Here is a 22,207-nt window from a genome sequence, read left to right on the forward strand (position 1 = left end):
CCTATCATTTCAGAAACAAATTCGGACCAGTCTGTGAATATGAACATTTTAACACAAGTTAAAGACTTCTAAAAATAATAATAAAAATTATGAATAAACTAGACATATTTTGTGAACTTTCAGAATTTACGGAATCAGTTTTTGACTTCGTATGATTTTTCTAGGATTTTTCTAAAACAGTGTAGAAAGGTAAAAATCTAGATAACAACTTATAACTTTCATCACACTTTGTAACTTGTTGAGCAAAGTGTTAATATTTGAAGATTTCATATTTTATATGTGTTTCTTGTTGTGGTATAATTATATAACAGAAAATACTCACTGAATTGTAAGAATCCTCCATTATTACCATTAGTACAAAAATAAGGCATGATAACACATAGTTATATTTTCCTATACATTCGACCTACATAGAAAAGGGTCCTTATACATCACAAACAAACATGCTAGAACTATAATAGGTATAGTTTAGGTTCACTACCACTACCACCATTTGATAAACTATAATATGCATAATTCAGGTTCACTATCACTACCACTATTTGGTGAATTATGATATGTATAGTTTATGTTCACTACCACTATCACTATTTGATAAACTATAATATGCATAATTCATGATCACTATCACTACCACTATTTGGTGAATTATGATATGTATAGTTTATGTCCACTACCACTACTTGATGAATTATGATAAGCATAGTCTCGGTCTTTGGTTTTTAAGACTACATTCTATCTAGCATTGTTAGTTTTCAGCCATAATTACTAAGTGTATATGCTAGAGTTATATAGAATGTAGTCGTGATCGACTTAGAATTGGTGAGTCCGCTTTATTTCCTGTTCCTTGTTTGGTTGTGGGCTTAGGGCAGACCCATTACATTCGACGGTCTATTTAACTTAAATTTTATATAACTTATATACACTTAGAGATTATAGAAGGAAACTATAGGAAATTCTAGGATGCACTATTTATTAATATAGAAACTTACGATTCACTCAAAATATCGGATTTTCTTTGGAAGCATATTTCTATTAAGACTACATTACGTCTAGAATTGTTAGGCTTCAGCTATAATTGCTAAGTGTATATGCTAGAGTTATATAAGAATCTAGTCACAATCGACTTAGAATTGGTGGGCCCGCCTCATCTCCTGTTCCTTGTTTGGTTGTGGACCTAGGGCAGACCTATTATATTCAACGGTTTATTTAACTTAAATTTTATATAACTTATATACACTGGGCGATTATAGAAGGAATCTATGGGTCCCTCTAGGGTTCATTATCGCATAACATAGAAGCATTCATTTCACTTAATAAAGAAAATATTGGATTTTCTGGAAACATACTTTGTCGCTTTTACAAGGAAAACGGTTTCTTTCTCAAACAAAACTCTTATGAACTCACCAACTTAATTGTTGACACTTTTTCAAAACTACTTGTATTCTCAGGAAATCAGTGAAACAGGAAAACCAACAGCATTTTGAGGATGGGACGATAAATCGTCAAACGTTTCATTTTGTCATCATAATGTAATTGATTTTGAAACATGTAAACTTATTCCATGGTGTAACCTTTTCAATTATATTTATGATTGTTGTATTTACTTTGAGCACTATTATATTCGTTGTTGTGATACTATACATGAAGTCCTCCACCCCCGGACGTTTCCGCCATCCTTGGTTTGGGGGTGTGACAATAATGAAGTCGAGAGGGGCGTTAATGATTCTTGTATAAGTAATCATGTGAAAAAAAAGTAATGAAGTCAAGAGGAGGTAACAGGTGGCAAAAAAAAATTAGACATAAATTTGTTTTCAAAAGAATCGTATGAAATATATTTGAAATTATGATAAAAACGTGACAAGGCTATAATTGTCCGCTTTTAGAGGGTGTTTGAGTTAACTTTTAAAATGACTTTTGACTTTTATCTTTTAGAAAAAGTCAAAAAGATGTTTGGTTAAGTGAAAAAGACTTTTGTAAATGACTTTTCCAATAGAGTAAATTGAGCCTTTTTGAAAAGTCACGATTACGTGACTTTTTCCAACTTTTCAACAGCAAAAAATATTAAATTACCAATATACCCCCCATCTACCCTAATTAATTCTTCATTCACAGCATATTCCCTACTCTCTCGTTCTCTCCGTCACTTTCTTCTCTCTCGCATCTCAATCGTTCCTGCAGCACTGACGACCTGCAACACCTGCAACACCGGCGACCTGCAACACTACAATAATTTACAATTTGTATGAACATAGTAATTTTAATATTGTCATGGTCTAATCCAAAAAATTAGAAATATTTTAAAAGAAATTTATATTTTATATTTTCTAATAAAATGTTTACAAAATTATAATATGTGTTTAAAAAAAATTAAGTATAAAATAATATATGTAAAGTAGTAAATCAATATCATTTTTAGTCATTTTACATGTAAAAGTTAAATCAAACACTTTAACTTTTGACTTTTTCCTTTCAAAAGCTAATCCAAACACATTTTAAAAAACAACTTTTGTAAAAAGTCATTTTACAAAAAGTCCTTTTACAAAAAAAACTTTTGCCCCCACAAAAGCTAAGCCAAACACCCTGTTAGTTATTATCTTTTTCTTTTTCTTGAATTAGGAAACAGAAAAATACTCTTTATTACTTTTCTTTCTTTTTAATGAAACTCGGGAGAGGGTGTTAGGCTTTGGATGAGTACCTGTCCGAGTCCGACTAACTCTTTTGTAATTGCAAATTATTACCTAACCATTCTTGTTCTTCCGTCTGGAGGACATTGATGGTATTGAATCTTGCAATTTTCCCAACAAAAACTGATCCACAGTCCACACCTATCTCAGTTAACCTGTTCCGCTGATCTGCGGATTCTGCCTTCTTTGTATTCTAGCCAGAAAGAGAAAGAGAAGGTGACTTTTCAGTCGCACTTCTACCGATTTGTGAGATTCCGAAACCATAATGTTATTGAATTTGAAACCCTTCAATTCATTCGCCATAACGATGCTAGGTCTCTCACTTCTCATTCTTTTTTGTTACATTTTCTTCGATTTTCCCTCCACCACCACTTCTTCAATCCCAATTCCAACAAGTCAAACGCTAAGTCAACTTCAATTACATCCCCAATCTGATCCAGAACCGTTTCAGCTGTTGTTGGCTGCTTTCAGAAAATGGGATTCTCAAGTAGGTTGTTCTAATTTTAAAGCAAAACATGTGGATTTGATGAAACAAGGGTCAAATTCATCATCTTTGCAACGTGATGATCGTGATTATCAATGCAGTGAGTTGAAGATGAATCATGTGGGTGTGTTGATCAAAGGATGGACTTGGATTCCTGATAATTTGGATAATTTGTATTCGTGTAGATGCGGTTTGAGCTGTTTGTGGACGAAATCGCCTGTTCTTCTTGATAAACCGGATGCCTTGCTCTTTGAGACCACCACACCTCCATCTCGAGTACCATTCTTACCCATTTAACACCTTGCATATGTGTGGTTTCTGTGCATCAATTTTGGTACCTTTCAAATTCTAAATTGGCATAAATGTTTTTAGATTCTATATAAAAAATGTTCTTATTCTCATATTTTTCCTGAAATCAAAAGAATTCTTATCAATTTAGGGGTGTTTGGATTTTCATCTAGATTTATTACTGCAAATTCAGAATAATCAGCTTAGGGTAATTCACAAAAATTGATTATGATTTCAACTTTGAAATTATTTAGGCGAAAATAATCATTTGGGGTATGCCCATTTTCATAAGATGGTTAGCTCAAGGGAGTTTATGTTGTTATTAGCTAGGAATAGGATGGGTGTCGATGCAAATCTAGAACTTTTGTGGTGATATCTTGTCTGCCTCCTAAGAAATCAATTTTGTGTACTTACGAAAATGCCCCTAGTCATTCTTTCCTATTTTCCAAGATTGAACGTAAGATGGACTTTGGTTTGTAGAGACGCAAGGGAGATCCGCTTCGTGTGTATATGGATCTTGAGGCGGGTCGAAAAAGATCCGGTTTTGAAGACATTTTTATCAGCTACCATGCCAAAGATGATGTTCAGTCAACTTATGCTGGTGGCCTCTTTCATAATAACCGTAATTATTATCTTTCTTCCTATAAGAACAACGTAAGTGCCACATGCTTTCACTCTTTATAATAATCATCAATTTGATTGGGTTATATTCTTGTTTTTGCAATGGCATAACAAAGTTTTTTTTTAGACAAAATGTAAAACCATGTTTCAGTCTAGGACCAAAGTATTTAACATGTTGAAACAGTTGTAAAATCAGAGTCGGTTGCAAAGATTGGTACTAAAAAAAAAAAAAAAAGTTAAACATTATTGGGTAAATAAACTTTTAACCAACGCCATGCCATTAGATAACAAGTTTCCGGTTACTATGTGGTAAGAATAAAATATTGTTGCATATTACGTCTTTTGTAGCATAAACAAGCATGTAATTGTAACCCTTTTTTAAAGTTTTGAGTATTGTACAACACATCACAAAGTATAACTGTATAAGTTGATGGTCTGCAAATGCATACCACGGATAATAATGATTAAAAGGGCTGAATGCAAGATTCGTTTACATTTCCTTGTAATACATTGTACTTGTACTTTTTTGAAAATATGCCTAATTACTTTGATTTTTTTTTCCAACCATACTTTGAAAATTCTACCCAATTATAGGGTAGATTTTTTAGTAGAATGATGTAACAAAAATAAATTAAAAGTTACACTAAACAAATGAATGAAAGTACATTGCTGTCTTTTGCATTTACCTCTAATCAAAATAACAAATATTTTTTTATGGTACAATGCTGTAATAGAAAAGAAAGAAAGTAAAATAATAAGAATGTTGGGTGTGAATTGTGATTATCAGGAAACTCTGGTTTATTGGTCATCCTCACGGTGTCTCCCTGAAAGGAATAAAGTCGCAAAGACAATACTCGGTTTATTATCTCATCATTCATTTGGCAAGTGCCTGAACAATGTAGGTGGTCTGGACATGGCACTTTCTCTATACCCCGAGTGCACTAAAGACCCGAATTCAGCCCCTCAATGGTGGGACCATCTTCATTGTGCCATGTCACACTATAAATTTGTTTTAGCAATTGAAAACACCTACACCCAGAGCTATGTAACCGAGAAGTTGTTTTACGCATTGGATTCGGGGGCGGTTCCCATATATTTTGGTGCACCGAATGTGATGGATTTTGTGCCTCCGCATTCCATTATTGATGGGTCAAAGTTTAAGTCAATGGAGGAATTGGCTGATTATGTCAAGGCACTTGCTAATGATCCGGTTGGGTATGCAGAGTATCATGCTTGGAGACGCTGTGGTGTGGTCGGGAACTATGGGGACACACGCGCCACGAGTTTAGACACACTGCCGTGTCGCCTCTGTGAGGCTGTTAGCCGCAGAGCTGGTAGGGATAGGTGATGCTGCTTGCCCTTTTTTGTTCAAAGATTTTGTTTTAGGTATTAACACCATATGAATATCATGTCATGTGTCTGAGTGTCATACATATAAGCTTATTTTTTTCTTTTAGATGTATTATCTTCTTCTCTGTGGACATTGAAGTGAAGCCAAGCCACATGAGTTAGTTGTGTATTCCAAACGAAGGATTTGCTATTAAGAATCCAATTTTGAATCCAGTTGCCATGTTATGTGCATATCTAAATCAGGCAATACTAGTTTTACATATCATTGTTTAAGAGGTAAAACAACTTCACTTCACTTCCATTTTTTTTATTGTTGTAAAAGTAATTTTAAATTTCAGAGTCATAACACTTAATTTAAGAAATTCATTAAGCACTTAAGTTTTTGTTGTTCCATCCATTTGATTGGAAGTTGGACAACAATAAATAGAAATAAAAGTTAATCACAAACAACATTATAACATCATCGAAATATTGGGTTATTCCATCAAGTTTACATATTATGACACCACACCTCTTTCTACAAACATTTTGAAAAAAATAAATAAACGTACTTGTCGTCGTTTTATGTTTTACAACATTTATACTAGATATTTGCTATAAATCCATGTCTTTCATATTTATTAGGGAGGAGGGAGTCATTCCCACTGGGAATGTCACATCAATTTTTCTCTTTGATTTTTCTTCATCTTTCCCGACCCACAACACACGGAAATCCTATATTTCTCAACCTACTCAACCCACTCAATTAAAAAAAAAATACTAAACAACTAAGGTACAAGTCTTAAAACACATGGTACAAGAGAAAATGAGAGAGAGAAAGTAGAGAGAGATGATGAAATGGGTTAGTGAAACCAATTAAACAATCCGCTGGAGAGGGAGTGGTACCGTCGGTAACTCTATTGCTAATTAAGATTTTACCTTAGTTGTTTAGTATTTTTTTTTTAATTGAGTGGGTTGAGTAAGTTGAGAAGATAGGATTTCCGTGTGTTGTGGGTTGGGAAAGATGAAAAAAAATCAAAGAAAAGCTGATGTGACAGTGGGTTCAGTGGGAACGACTCCCTCCTCCCTTATACACCAAAATCCAAATCAACAAATTTTGCATGAAGCAAGACTCTAGCGACGAGCTCAACATAACATTTAGATTTTTGTCACATCAATATCATTAGGGAGGAGGGAGTCGTTCCCTCCCAACCCACCGAACCCACTGCCACATCAATTTTTCTCTTTTATTTTTCTTCATCTTTTCGAACCCACAACACACGGAATCCTAACTTTTTGAACCCACTCAATTAAAAAAAATACAAAACAACTAAGGTACAAGTTTTAAAATACATGGTACAAGAGAAAATAAGAAAGAGAAAATATAGAGAGATGATGAAGTGGGTTAGTGAAACCAATCAACCCACTCGTTGAAGCGGGAATGGTACCGCCGATAACTCTATTGCTAATTAAGATTTTACATTTGATTGTTTTGTATTTTTTTTAATTGAGTGGGTTGAGTAGGTTCAAAAAGATAGGATTTCCGTGTATTGTGGGTTCGGAAAGATGAAGAAAAATAAAAGAGAAAAAATGATGTGGCAGTGGGTTCAGTGGGTTGTGAGGGAATGACTCCCTCCTCCCTTATAACCATCTTATTTTTATATATATTAACACAATAATTATTTATTAGATTTGTACAGAATGATATGATTGCCAATTTTTAATTATTAGCGTCAAAATAATCATATCTGGAAAATTAATTGTTGTTCCGGTTTCAATATTAAAAATAATAATAATAAATAAATAAAGCAAAATCCGGTAGATTAAGAAAGGAACGTTTGAGGATTTAAAGTCAGACACACACACACACACTGCCATAATCATAATACATACATGTATATTATTCTATACTATACAAGCAGACGGTAAATTTAATAAAGAAAAGAGGTCAGGCCGGTTTCCAAAGCGTAAGCACCTCCTGAAACATTTCCTGTATGAGTTCCCTCTCAGCAGTCCTAAAAAAGATATTAATCTCATCTTTGATATCATAAATCTTCCCAAAATCAAACAAATACGTCAAACACCCTTTCTTGAGTTTCTCAAGCTGGTAAAGCCACGCCTCCTGCAACCTCTCAAGCACATTCCCTGAGTTTATATCTTCCAGCAAACTCTCCTCACACAAATCCTTCAAATTCCCAATCCCATACTTATTGGCGGCACTCAGCAGTGGGACCCGGTGGCGCCAGAACTCCTCCTGCTTGATGCTTCCATACAAGTAAGACAGAAGTGCAGTGCAAGACTCCAAGGACATGTCCTGGATGTTAATGGTGGAGGATTCTTTTTCCTGGAGGTTGTGGAGGAACATGCTGTGGAAGACGGGTGAGCTGGCAGAAAGTATGGCTTTGTGGGCTTTTAAACTCCCATCACACGTGTTGATGGTGACGTCAGCATCGATGGACTCCTGGAGCATCCGCGAAAGGCAACGCAGAATGCTGTCTGTTGCTGATGACCGCAGCATTGTGTCCCGAGGCCATATCGAACTTGCTTCCTCTCCCTGCCCAAATTTATTACTATTATTTTTTTTATCTTCTTGCTACCAATTGGGCAATGTACTTACGTTTTTCTTACTCATTCATGATACCAATATACTTATGTTTAGGTAACAAATAAATACCCTCTTCTTCTACTTTATTTGGTACATCCCGAAACTATATTGGTACTATGACTTATGAAATTTAAGTACATTGCTATTATCGGTATAAAAAATGTAATTATGTTTACTATTATGGGTAATAAATGTAAGTACATTGCTTATGTAAAAAGTTGAAAGTAAGTATGTATGTTACTATTATGGAGTTGTTCAGTAAAGCATGAAGAAAATATTTGTTGAATTCGCAATATATAATAGTAACACATATTCTAAATTATGGGCGTGTTCGGCAAAATTAGTTGGTAGCAGGTAGCTTGTAGCTTGTAGCGATTTGTTAAACGCTACATGAAGTAACATTTGGATTTGGAGTGTTTTGTTTAAATTAAATGTTAGAAGCTTGTAGTGCCGAACGAGGCTTTCTGTTTAAAACGGAACGTTTTGTCAAACGCTAGAAGCTCTCAAACGCTTTGTGCCGAACACGCCCTATATCTACCAACATAACTATTAACTAACCTAACCCAAGTGCAATGAAAACCAGAAGGACCTTAAATAACTAATTAAACAAGGGGAAGGAATTAGAAAATGAAGATATCATAATCTACGTTTTGATGTTTATTTTAGATTATATATATATATATATATATATATATATATATATATATATGTCATTATATTTTCTATTTTTATTTATTTCAATATATAAACAATGGGTCTTTTAACAATAAAGGGAAAATCCCCCAACGAATGTGAAATACATGAAACATGGAATTCCAATTCCGTCCAACAAAACATCCCATGTTATGAAAAAGGTTTGGTTTTTGTGCAGACCCTTAGGAAAATTATGAAAAGTAATAGTAAAATGAAGTTGCTTACATTAGCTGAATAAACCTGAAGGTCCAAGAACTCGACATCTATGATGAATCGACCATGGAAAGTAGAATCAACAGGCCACACAAAGTCTTCACTTGTCCGAAGAAGTCTCTCATGAACTGCAACATTAATCAACCAACTTTACTATTTGAAGCTAATATAAAGTATCCGCCAATTTGCCCAAAAGGAACTCATGTCAAAATTTACAAAGCATGATTATTTTACTTTTTTTACATTTCCCACAAGCCCGACGTGCTAGCATTTACTAAATTCATCCGTTTTACTATGGAAATATGCCAAAACTGGATATCTGAAATTCCAGATGCTAGATTTTGCTATCAGAACTCGTTTCTGAAATACTGGATACGGGTACTCGAATCCGAAATTTTAATCTATGAATCTACAATACTTTGTCTTTTTCAAAATCTCACATTATTCGGAATTAAAAACCAACTTATTTCTTTTACACTCAAAATGTATATGAAGAAAACAAACCCATTTAATGTTTCCACTTGTTTCATTTGACAATTACATAGTAACCGACAAATGTAAAATAATTTTTTTTTTATGTATTTTGGATAATCCGGAAATACATAATTTTGGATTTTGGCAGTCAGAGAGCATACTAATCCGAATATATAATCTAAAACTTGTAAAATGCGTACAAGCTTCACGTTACATATTGCTAGTATCGGTTAAAATATATAAGTATGTTCCTATTATAGGTAAAGAATTGTTTGTGTCTTCATATAATGTGTAAATAAAAGTAAGTATATTACTATTATGTGTAAAAAAATGAATTACACTCTACAAGTTTCAGGTTACATATGGCTATTATCGGTAAAAAAACATAAATAGTTTGCTATTATGGGTAAGGAATTGTATGTACCTTGTTGTAACGTGCAAAGAAATGCAAGTACTTTACTATTATGGGTAAAAGTAACGTACAAATTTTACAAGTTTCAGGTTACATATTGCTATTATCAGTAAGAAGTCTAAGTACGGTGTTATTATGGGTAACGAAATCAAAGTATATTGCTATTATGGGTAAAAGAATAAAGTACATTGCCCATATTAGTAAAAAGAGTAAACTTCATTGCTATGTCCTGCAATTTGGCACGAATTAAAGGCGTAAGAGAAAAATAAGATATATGCGATTATTGCCTTAAATATAACAGGATGATATCAATACAATTGTTACTCTTGAATAACTACATCACCTATAATTTTAAAATTATTAAAACTAGTTTTGCTAAGTATTATTAGAGTAACTGTTAGTACTTTTCTTTAGTATTCATTCTTTTTGGCTTTAGGACAAGTGGCAAGTACTATTATTAGCATAAACATTTATGTACGCAGTTATATAGTAAAAAAAAAGGGTAAACCAAGGACATCACGTGAAATAATGTTATATAGTGAGATACGTTATATGTATTTTATATACATGCATACGTATGTATAGACATAAATATATACAAGTATTTACACATATGTAATTATGTATGTGTGCATATAGCTTGTAATCCCAAGATACTATTAGATGATTGAATACCAAAACACTTGGAAGATTTTTTCTTTGATTGTGTGAAACTATCACCTTTCACCTCTAGGTGATATGCCTTTGGTTGGCGTGGGAGTGATGCTCTAGAGATAGTACTGGTTCTTTATGAGAGAGAGAGACCCTATAAACCTAGTTCCTTTATTGTATTCCTACGTCCCCAAGTATCCATAATTGAGATCTTAGGTTCTACCGTGGTATGCGTATGCCCCATGAAGTGTAACTACTCAGAGCTATCTATCTGTTGGATTTGATTCTCGTATGGTCTACAAATGGGGAAACGATCCCTCCCCTTCACACTTAAACCTGTTCCCAAATTTGCTATAGTTCACGTTCCCTTTTGTGACTGATTCCTCGCTAAGCAATAGTGATTACTGAAATACCTTTATTATATTATCTGTTGATACGCATACAGCAACTCGTAGATATTAATGAACAAACCCTAAAAACTTGTTATGTACTCACAAATTCCATTAATTCAAAAGTCAGTAGTATTCCACAAGACTTGAGACTGCTGATGCGTGGAACACTGCTAATTGATAAGTGTTAAAGATGAGAAGACACACATAAAATAAGAGTGCGTACTTGGTGAGATGTATGGTCTGCGATTGGATCCCGCAGTGGTAACTCGAATTATGAATTTGGCAATCGGCGGCTGTTCTTTCGATAGGCGAGACGGCTCTGGAAACAGACGAACGTACAGATGTCGATTCTTCTCGACTGATATTTGCCTATTTCATCATCTCAATCAATTATCATGAGGAATAACATATAAATGTAGCAGTCGAGATGATTAATTATGGACTATGGAGAGAGTACGTATGTTACCAATTCCATATGCCGATTTTAAAAGGTTCTGATCTTTTGTAAGTACAAGGTCCAAAATTGTCGATCCTCCATTGAGCCAACCTGGATATGGTCTCTACCTTGGTATCAACCATCCCCGAATCAAGAGCTCTCTGCATATACCTCTAACTCTCGTGTTGGAGTATCAAAGTAGATGCTACCTTCATTCCAGCGATACCCAAGCAAGTGAAGCAGCAAACGACTGATAATTGATAAATACGCCTACGACTTTACCCACGTTTTATTATTTTTTATTTTTGCGTATGATTTATTCTTTATAAATCGAAGGGATATACTAAACTAGCTTTTCCTATAAACCAACTAAACTTATTATTGAAAAGGGCTAATGACGAAAAAAATATTATATTTTGTTTTTTGTTTTTTCGGTTTTATTATCTTTTTTTTTGTGTGTGTTTAAAAAACCATCTATTTTTATATAAAAATTCTATGGTGACCACTTGTATTTTTTTCTAAAAGATCATTAATTTTCATTTATGCTAAAAAAACACTCATAAATTGGTGATTAAACTGAATTTTTCGAAAAATATAATGTTTTTTAAAATTAATACATAATTAATCTGGCTCTAACAGGTAACAGTGGTTGCGTTGAAATGTTTACCAAAAAGTAATGGTTTTTTCGAAATTTATTAAAAATGGGTGGTTAAACCAAACTTTCGGAAAAATATAATGTTTTTTTTAATAAAACCTAGTAAAAATAATATATATTTTTTTTTAATTTTTGGTAAATGACAATCCTTTTAGTTTTTGCAAAGTGATATTTTTTACGTAAGATTTTCATGTTTATTTTGAAATGTCAAATATTATTATTTTTCAATTAAATATATGCTTTTAATCATATATATATATATATATATATATATATATATATATATATATATATATACTACTTTATAATACATATATAATATGGGGTCCATCAAATTTTAAGACAAAAGTCTTAAAACAAGGAGCTTAAATCTTGACCTTCTATTTTAATTTTAATGGTTATAGATTGTGATCCGTCAACTAGCATGACATGCACTATAATCAGCCACCATCGCTCCTCCGAAGCCACTCCTCTTCTCCGTTCAAAAAACGTGACATTTTCCATGTTTACTCTAAAAAACGCAACCCAATTTCCATATTCAACATCATCCATCACCGCTTGATCCACCACTTTCATAACAACTTTCGAACTCCATCGTCATCTTTGCTCCCAGCCACGACCAACAACGGTCGCTCCCTAACCATTGTTAAAATCCCTAGATCTGATTTTTGAGTTAGTTTGGAAGGAGGTCACCGAAATTCAGATCTGATAATGGTTTCCCTCCCTAATAGTTTTTGAGAGTTTTTGAGTCTATTCCCTGATGTTTGAATATGTGTTATGGTAGTTATTGGTAATGCTCATATTCTTCCCTAAAATTAGTGTTAGTGATAGCTTAAATTTTTGTTTGTGTCTTCATCTTCTTTGCTGGTATTCTAACAGATGTCCTACTTTACCATTGTGGTTTCGATTTTATGTGTGTATTGTATACAAAGAAGTGGTTTGCTGATGGTTATAAAATGACATCCCTTCCTTGGTTCCACCTGGATTATTGGTCTGTGGTCAATAAATAATCAAAGTATTGATTAATTGTTTAACTGTTTGTATTGTATTTTTAGGGATGTTCTTTTCAGCTAGCCGGGAAATATACAATGGTCTTGGATAACAATAGGGAAAAAGCAAGATTGTATTTAAAGATGTATATTTTAATCACAAAGGAGAAGGAGCTACCTTGGTTGACCAAATATATGTGATGGTGACGGCTACATGTGCAAGATTTGATTCTTAGACAAGCTCTAAAAATTAGAGGATATGTATCTATGCCATTGTTTTGAGGCATCAGATGGCTTGGTTTTTTGTTTTTTGATTTGTAGCTCCAGAAGAGAAATTATCAATTAAGGATCACTTTTACATTTGGTAGTACAACTTGAATGCCTCGAAAATTAGAAAGCATCGAGCTAGCTTTTATGGTTAAGAAATTTTATAACTTTATTTTAGAGGACAATATAAGGTCACCAGAAGGAATTACGAATTTGTTCAACAAAAATATGTTTGGTTTTGCTGGTGGGAAACTATATTATTAAAGCAAAATTTTATTTTTATTAACAAAATAAGCTAATAAGTTATGTTTTTATATAAATCTTGACGGCTTTCCCACTACTCCATTCAACCTAACGACAAAAGTATGAAGTCCATATAGTTTTTGCTATCTGATTATAACTTCATTTTGTCTGTTTTACTTTAATACTACTTAGTCTCCAAATAAAAATCATCTAATTATATAAGTTTGGCTTTTGTCTATTTATTTTACCAATTAAAAGTGATGATTAACGTTTTTTTTTTTTTTTTTTTTTTTTTGTTTTGATAATTTATGAAATTTGTTTACATTAAAATGACAAGAAAAACTTGATAATTTATGAAATTTACTTATTTCAAAATGACAAGTAAAAATACATTATATCTTTTTTCACTATTTCGAGGAAATATAACATTATATTTTTTTCACTAATTCTAGGAAATAAAATTTATGACTATATTTAACTTGGTTTCCTTAGTTTAATTAAATGAAAATATAACTTTTTTTTCACCATGTTAAGTATGTTATTATGTATTTTTATGAATTAAAATAAAACTAACCACATATAACAATAACATAATTTAAATTATATAATAATTTTGTTTTTTTATAAACAATAATAAGATACTTTATTTTTTGTTTATTGTACTAAATTATCATATTGTATTTCATATAACCTATCAACATAATATATTACCGACAATATAGACATCACTTTAACTTATTTCACGTTTTTTGATACACATCACTTCAACTTATTTCAAAATTTTGAATTTTTAAGCAATACAAGAAAAAAAAACAAAATTTGTTAAAGCATAAATGGTTGATAAAATTTACCAAAACCCATCAACGTTAATAAACATTATGTGAGGTAAATATATTATTATTATCATTACATAACCTATAATAAAAATGAAAATCATTATCATATGACATTTTAAGATCTAACTATATGAGTGTTTGTTAGTGTTACATAATCAAAAGGGAACAATTCGTCAGAAGGCTGAAACGAACTATCGAACACAAAAATATATCTAACCGACACATAAAAACTATCTGGCGCCGCCGCTGCAAGATAAAGAGTAATAGACGAAAATTACTATTTGCTGCCCGTCTATAACAACTGATTGCCGAAAGGAACAAATAGTCGGAATGAAACAAATCGTCGCCGCCGCATCGCGCGGGTACGCTGCTAGTATATATATATATATATATATATATATATATATATATATATATATATATATATATATATATATATATAATGGTTCTAGCACAACGGTATCTGGTGTTGTCCTCCCTCTTTGAGGTTGAGGGTTCAAGTCTAGTCATGGACATAGGTTGATTTAAGGAGTAGTTTAGAAATATGTTAGATTTAACGTTTCAAAAAAAATATATGGAAGTTTTCATTTGAAATAAAAAAAATAAAAAATAAAGATCTTGAGATTTCTTTTATTCATATATGATTACTCGATAATCATATATGAATAATGAATAATCATATAATATTCCCAATGGAACCTATATATATAATATATATATATATATATATATATATATATATATATATATATATATATATATATATATAGAGAGAGAGAGAGAGAGAGATGTTTAGGTTTATTTGAGACCATGTTAATTTTGTGAGACCGTGTGACGCAATCTAAAAATAATTTTAAAATGCAAAATAAAAGGAAAAATCCGAAAATTCTTTTTTTAATTATTATTTTCGTCATTTTCTTTACCTAAAAAAATAAACCCACAAATAGGCGGGTCAACCCACCCGATAAACCCACAAACATGATCCTTAGTAGGGCACGCATAAAACCTCCTTCCGGGATTCAGTGGTGTCCAAGACGTTTTCACCAAAGCAAGCTTTCCACAAAAAGAAACCACCATTGTTCGATTGCAGGCCAGGAAGGAGAAATGGAGGAAAATAACCGTTGGGGAAGAACGTTGGTGAAGAACAGTGAAGAACGTTGGGGAAGAAAAGTCATTGGGGAAGAAGCTGGAAATAGAAATTGGTATATAAAGAGGTTTTTATTTTTTTCTTATGCAAAAATGGTCCCTAGAAGTAAAAAGACGGAAATACCCTCACTTGGAAGGCACATGAGGGGGTTAACGGATTGTTTTTAACGGGAGTTAACTACATGGACCATTTTCACAAACAAACCAGTCGAAAATGACCACGAAGCCAAAAAACTCATGGTTTGGACCAAAACCCCAAAAAAATACATACCACAGGGATCAGTTTTGCAATTTCGTCTATTATTATTGCTAAAAGGTTACTTATATTTTTGACTAAACCGCAAATTTGGTCCCTGTGGTTATAAAAAAAATGTGGATAGAGTCCAAAATCTTTTCAACTTGCACAATCGGTCCAAAATCGGATATTTTTTGTGGATATGGTCCCTGTCAAACTTAAAATGACGATTATACCTTTTTAATTTGTTTTTTACACTTTTTTTTTATGTTTTCCTAATATCAGAATAATTAAAAAAATAAAAATACCTACCTACGCCATCCCACCCCACCGTCTCTCTCTCTCTCTCTCTCTCCTCCATGGATAAAATGACGATTATACCCTTTTAATTTGTTTTTTACACTTTTTTATGTTTTCCTAATATCAAAATAATTAAAAAAATAAAAATACCTACCTATGCCATCCCACCCCACCGTCTCTCTCTCTCTCTCTCTCTCTCTCTCTCTCTCTCCTCCATGGATGAGCCTTCCACCACTCCCTTCACAGCTTCATCCCTTCTTCAAATCCAAAATCAAAAACCACCCATCACTACCACATCCCAAATAAGCCACCAGTCACCACCGGAGACACCCAAGAACACGACCATTGACCTTCGCCTCTTTCACCCATCTTCAACCTTAACTATAATCCCACCATTACAGCCTAAACTTAACCACAACAACCCACACTTATGCCTCCTTTTTATCGCCACTATAACGTACCTCTGTTAACCACCATAAATCAATTTGATCGAACCAAGGAGGGAAAAAGAAAAAATCTGGTGATTAATCGATCTAGAGAAGAAGGAAGGTTGTTAATCAATTTTTGAGTAGGGAAAAGGAACGCCAGGAGAGGTTGCATTTGTTTTTGTGTAATCTTTTTTTGGACAAAAAGGAACGAACCTAGTGCATAACATCGATCGATTTTGAGGAAGAAAAAAGGGGTTGCGTTTTTTGGAGGGGTACCGATTTAGTGTGAATCGGTTTTCAGAAGAAATGAACGAGAGCAAGAAGGTCGATTTATGTTGCTGGACGAGAGACATGTGTTATGTCCAGGCTTGAACTCCATCGTCACCCTTTTCTCCGGCCACCATTGCCTCCGTCAATGGCATCCTCTTTGCTTTCGTTCCTCTGCATCTCCGGCAGCAGCATCATAGCTGCTGCCTTCCATCATTTTCCCTCACTTGATCTCTATCTCTTGCCTCATTCAATCGCTTGTCACTCTTTTCTTTCAATCTTCGATCCATTAGCAAAAAAAAGGGGGAGAAAGAAGGATTTGGAGGTGGGTCACGATGCAGGAGAGATTAAGAGTTAAGGGAAGGAAAGATGTACCTAGGTTTAGTATGCATTATGGGGGGATGTTTCCAACAAGAGGGAAAAGAGGGGGTGTGGGTTTGGAGAAGACGATGAATAGGAGTTGTGTGTGTATATGTGTGAGAGAGAGAGAGGTGTGGGAGAGAGGGGACAGGGGTTCGGTGAAATGGGGGTAGGGTAGGTTTTTCTTATTTTTTTAATTATCAAAATATTAAAATAAAGGCTGAAACATAAAAAAATTTATAAAAAACAAATTAAAAGGGTATAATCGTCATTTTAAGTTTGATAGGGACCATATCCACAAAAAAGATCCGATTTTGGACCGATGGTGCAAGTTGAAAAGATTTTGGACTCTATCCACATTTTTTTTTATAACCACAGGGACCAAATTTGCAGTTTAGTCTATATTTTTAGATTAGTAAAAGACAAAACTGCAAAATTGGTCCCTGTGGTTAGTCAAAAATTGTGGATAAGGTCCAAAATCTTTCCAACTTGCATCATTAGTCCAAAATAAGATCTTTTTTGTGGATTTGGTCCCTGATAAGTTTAAAAGGACTATTATACCCTTCTAATATCTTTTTTATATTTATTAATCTTTATTTTAATATTCATAAAATTAAAAATAGATATTAGCCCCACAAAACCCACACCTTCTCTTTAACAATCGACTCCTTCATCTTCTCCATCTTTTCTCTTACGTTTCCAGCCTGTAAACCAACCAGCAGCACCGACGCCCTTCTTTCCGGTAAGTACTTCACCCTTCTACTCTGTCGATCTCCTCCCTCCTCGATTTTTTCTTTCTACAGATCTTGAAGTTACTTTCCATATTGTCATGAATTCTCTTTTTCATTCGTTTCCTTCTTTCCAGAGCATACCTGAGCAAAATTGACTTCATTTTGTCCATCTTTGATTCCATACAGGTTGGTTGATTCACGTATGTTCTTCAATTGATTCACAGGTTCATTGATTTACTTTTGTTCTTCGCTCACCTTCTCCATCGCAATCATCAAAGGATCAAGGTCGTCATTCCATTTGCAATGGTGAGGAAATGGGTTTCTGGTGTGTAACGTCACGACCGTCGGCGAGGTGGAAACTGAGCGTTGGACGCGGGGAGGGAGTTTAAAATGGTTTTCCGGTCACTGACCTAGTGGAGCGGGCTTGACCTAGTGCTACAAAATCGGTGAATAAAACACAAACACAGTCACACACTAAATTAAAAAAACCTAGATATTGAAATCTGCTTCACCCTTAACAGGTTTACTTTGTTCTTGCTCCATTTTTTTCCAACAAAAAACAATATTGAGAAGAAAGAACATTACAGGAGGTCTTGATGATGATAACTTGGGATAAAGGAAATAAGGATGAGAACTGGGTGAAGGGTAATTCTGGTTTATCAGAGTTTCTATGTGTGTGTGTGTTTGTTGAGAGAGAGAGAGAGAGAGAGAGAGAGAGATGTGTGTGTGTATGTTCGTATGTTTGTTGAATTTGCATCAAATTTTCCCAGAACTTCATTTATGAAGTTCATTCATGTATGTATGTGAATTAAATCAGTAAGGTGGGTGTTATCGGTGTATGGAGTGGGAGGGGTGGATAATATTTTCTTTTTGTTTTTTTTCAATGACTTAATTATTAGAATACATAAAAAATGGAAAAAACAAATTAAAAGGGCAAAATAGTCATTCTAAGTAATTTTAAACTTTTCATGGACCAAAACCACAAAAAGTTTCAGTTTTTGGACTAACGGTGCAAGTTGAAAAGTTTTTGGACTCCATCCACATTTTTTTACAAACCACAGGGACTAATTTTGCAATTTAGTCTTAGTAAAAGGTAATGATTACATTGTTAATTGAGTAAATTACAAAAATGGTCCTTGTGGTTTGGTCGAATTCTCAGTTTTGGTCCCTAAGTTTAAATTTGATAGGTTAATCCCTATGGTTTGTGAAAATTTCATTGTAGGTCCATGGTCCATATAAAAAGACCATATTACCCTTTCTTTATTATTTCTTTTTCTTTTAACAATTATATATATATATATATATATATATATATATATATATATATATATATATATATATATATATATATATGTTTGGTTTTTTTATCTTTATTTTAATAGAATTAATATAGATTATTTATAAAACTATTTTTATTTTTTAAATAAATCATCTAAATTATATAAAATCATATTATTATTATTATTATTGTTTACCAAAGTAAACGTGTGTATATATATATATATATATATATATATATATATATATATATATATATATATATATATATTCCAATAAAATTATTTAATATTTGTTTTTTTTCTCTCTCTCTCTCTATATATATATATATATATATATATATATATATATATATATATATATATATATATATATATATATATATATATATATATATATATCGTTAAAAGAAAGAGAAAAAAACAAATATTAAATAATTTTATTGGAAGACTGATAGTTATTCGGGGTTACGGATTTAATTTGTTTATTCGAAAAAAAAGATCAAAAAAATCATTATATAATTTACACGAACAAAACGTCAAATAAACAACATTAAAAAATATATTTAAATAAAACGTAAAAAATAATAAAAGATTTTTAAACCACAAAAACAAAGATGAATAAATAAAGCAAAAAATAAATATTAATATTAATATTAATAATAATATGATTTTATATAATTTAGATAATTTATTTAAAAAAATAAAAAGAATTTTATAAATAATCTATATTAATTCTATTAAAATTAGAGTAAATTACCCGAATGGACCCTATGGTTTGGCGTAATTTGCGCACTTGGCCCCTAACTTATTTTTTAACTCGGAAAGTCCCTACTGTTTGTTTTTGTTACGCGCTTGGTCCCTACTGTTTGTTTTTGTTTCGCACTTGGTCCCTGTGTTACCTAAAAGAACTATTATTTAAATAGGGAAAAATTGTAGGATATGTAGGGTAAGGTGAAGGGATGGAGTTGGGGGGGGGGGTGTTTATTTAAATTAATTAAAAAATGAAGGGAAAAATAATTTTTTTAGGTAAGACAGGACCAAGCGCGTAATAAAAACAAACATTTAGGACCAGACGCGCAAATTACCCTAAACCATAGGGACCATTCATGTAAGTTACTCTTAAAATAAAGATAAAAAACAAATATATATATATATATATATAATAAATTGTTAAAAGAAAAAGAAAAAAAAAAGGGTAACTTGGTCATTTTATATGGACCAAAGACCTGCAGTCTAATTTTCACAAACCACGATATAATCTATCAAAATTTAAACACCAAAATTGAGAATACGAACAAACCAGGGACAATTTCTATAATTTACTATTGTTATTTAGTGAAATTTGACTTTCAAATTTTTTTAAGATCGGATACCTATATACAGCCAAACATATTCTTGTGAATTGGGCGGTGGTTGCTTTGGTGGAAGAGAGCCTTTTAAATTTCCTTTTCAATAGATATTTAAAAGAGAAATTATAAACTAACTGGATCCACATTGGAAAGAAAGACAAAGGACAAGTAAACTTTGTCCTTTTATGCGACACCACTTAATTTTATAGAACTAGAAAACGACCGAATGATTATTCTTTGCAAAATTTTAATGGTTTAGTATCAAGGGTTGTTTATAAATTCTGAATAATTTAAGGACTTTAAATGAATGTGTCTTTTAATAAAAGCATGATGTTTGATGTGGACGTATTGAATATTAAAAATGTATTTTACCTATTACATTAGAATTGCATAACACAAAGTTGTTAAAAATCAAGATCTTACTTAAAATCGTTTTACATTTTACAGGATCGTGATTGTAAGATTAGATCGGGATCATAAGATCCTATCAAAATGAACTTATATTCAAATTTGCTCACAATATAGTATAATCAACTTTAACTTATTTAGTATTACCCATAATTTTTGTTTCTACAAACCGTAAACATTAAGAATAAAACACTTTAATCAGAAATAAGATTATTTTGATCATATACAAGTAAAAGATAAGATCACAAATGGATTATTATGGTATGTGTATCATCCTCTAATTTTCAAAACCAATTAAAATTCTTTCTTTACGCTTTTAAAATCATTTTATCATTGTTGCGGAAGATCCCAATATAATTAAACATTTTGAGAACAAGTGACTGCCTCAATTTATTAAAAATCTAAAGATGTCCTAATCAATATAGATACATAAGTTACAACGTAAAGACCTAATAGTTCAGAACACCATGACAAACTTTCCCTTAATCACTCAACATCCTAATCAAGTTCTAGCGGCTTAAGTCTTGATACCTGTGATGCATACAAACTGAGTGAGTTAGGTTGGAAAACCTTGTTATCTACATAGGGATTACAACCGCATAATACACTTATGATAATATTCCTTAATTATCAGACCTGCAAGCCAACTGTTACTAAATAATACATATATAACTTAACTTAAATATCTATAATTCCCTTTATCCCAAAAGTACCTTTCCCAAGCGATCCTCACAGATCCTAGTCCACGATTATCAAGAGATAAACTGTTTTAAAAGAGAGGAATTGACTACACCGCTAGGGGCTTCCTTGGCTGGTGATAGTCATAAAGGCACCCAAGCCATCAGAGTATTTGATAAATTTGGTATTACCCTTCATCTACGTTTGTAGGTTATGAGCCTACCCTAGCAACGTAATTCACAAGACCGCCTAGAATGGTCTAGTGTTGTCACCTACCTTGGGAGATGACCAGACATGCCGTTACAGTTGCCTGATATGGACCCACCATTTCTGGTTATCTAATAGGAATACTAAGATGTACTCTCGTACGGGGCTACCGTACATCGACACCTGATAGTGTCATAGGACATAGTTATACTCTTCGTTCCTAACGTATATACCCTTCACATGATGCTACCTACTATTCAAACTTAATTGAGCTAAGCATCCTTTGTAACTCTTATTTCGCTAACAGGCAAGACTACCCGACTTATATTTCTTGAAATACTAACTCTATTTTAGGCAACCCTATCATAATATTAACATAGAGTATTTATATTTCCTTTATCTTTTTCATATTATCATGTGATAATATTATTTGTATACTATAACACATATAGAACCATATCTAGTTCGCACTTTGTATATAAACATATATATTTATAACACATATTCCAGGAAATAGGCTCATAGTTCACATATAAAAATTTT

General features: G+C 32.5%; 2 protein-coding genes across 2 annotated transcripts; one reads left to right on the plus strand and one right to left on the minus strand.

The window, feature by feature from the left end:
- The first annotated feature begins 2,652 nt into the window (after positions 1-2,652).
- On the plus strand, positions 2,653-5,643 carry FUT13 (fucosyltransferase 13). The gene is made up of 3 exons (XM_079045786.1): positions 2,653-3,447; positions 3,940-4,113; positions 4,868-5,643. The coding sequence occupies exons 1-3, from the start codon at positions 2,953-2,955 to the stop codon at positions 5,426-5,428; spliced, it is 1,230 nt and encodes a 409-aa protein (XP_078901912.1). The 5' UTR covers positions 2,653-2,952; the 3' UTR covers positions 5,429-5,643.
- A 1,570-nt stretch (positions 5,644-7,213) lies between these two features.
- LOC145108712 (BTB/POZ domain-containing protein) lies at positions 7,214-11,559 on the minus strand. The gene is made up of 4 exons (XM_079045787.1): positions 11,316-11,559; positions 11,073-11,218; positions 8,933-9,048; positions 7,214-7,963 (listed from the first exon to the last, which is right to left on the minus strand). Exons 1-4 carry the CDS (start codon positions 11,450-11,452, stop codon positions 7,358-7,360), a joined length of 1,005 nt encoding a protein of 334 aa, XP_078901913.1. The 5' UTR covers positions 11,453-11,559; the 3' UTR covers positions 7,214-7,357.
- Between the last annotated feature and the right edge of the window lie 10,648 nt (positions 11,560-22,207).

The sequence above is a fragment of the Lactuca virosa genome, chromosome 4 (assembly GCF_052849685.1).
Source record: "Lactuca virosa cultivar CGN04683 chromosome 4, Lactuca_virosa_CGN04683_v6, whole genome shotgun sequence".
NCBI classification, from domain to species: domain Eukaryota; kingdom Viridiplantae; phylum Streptophyta; class Magnoliopsida; order Asterales; family Asteraceae; genus Lactuca; species Lactuca virosa.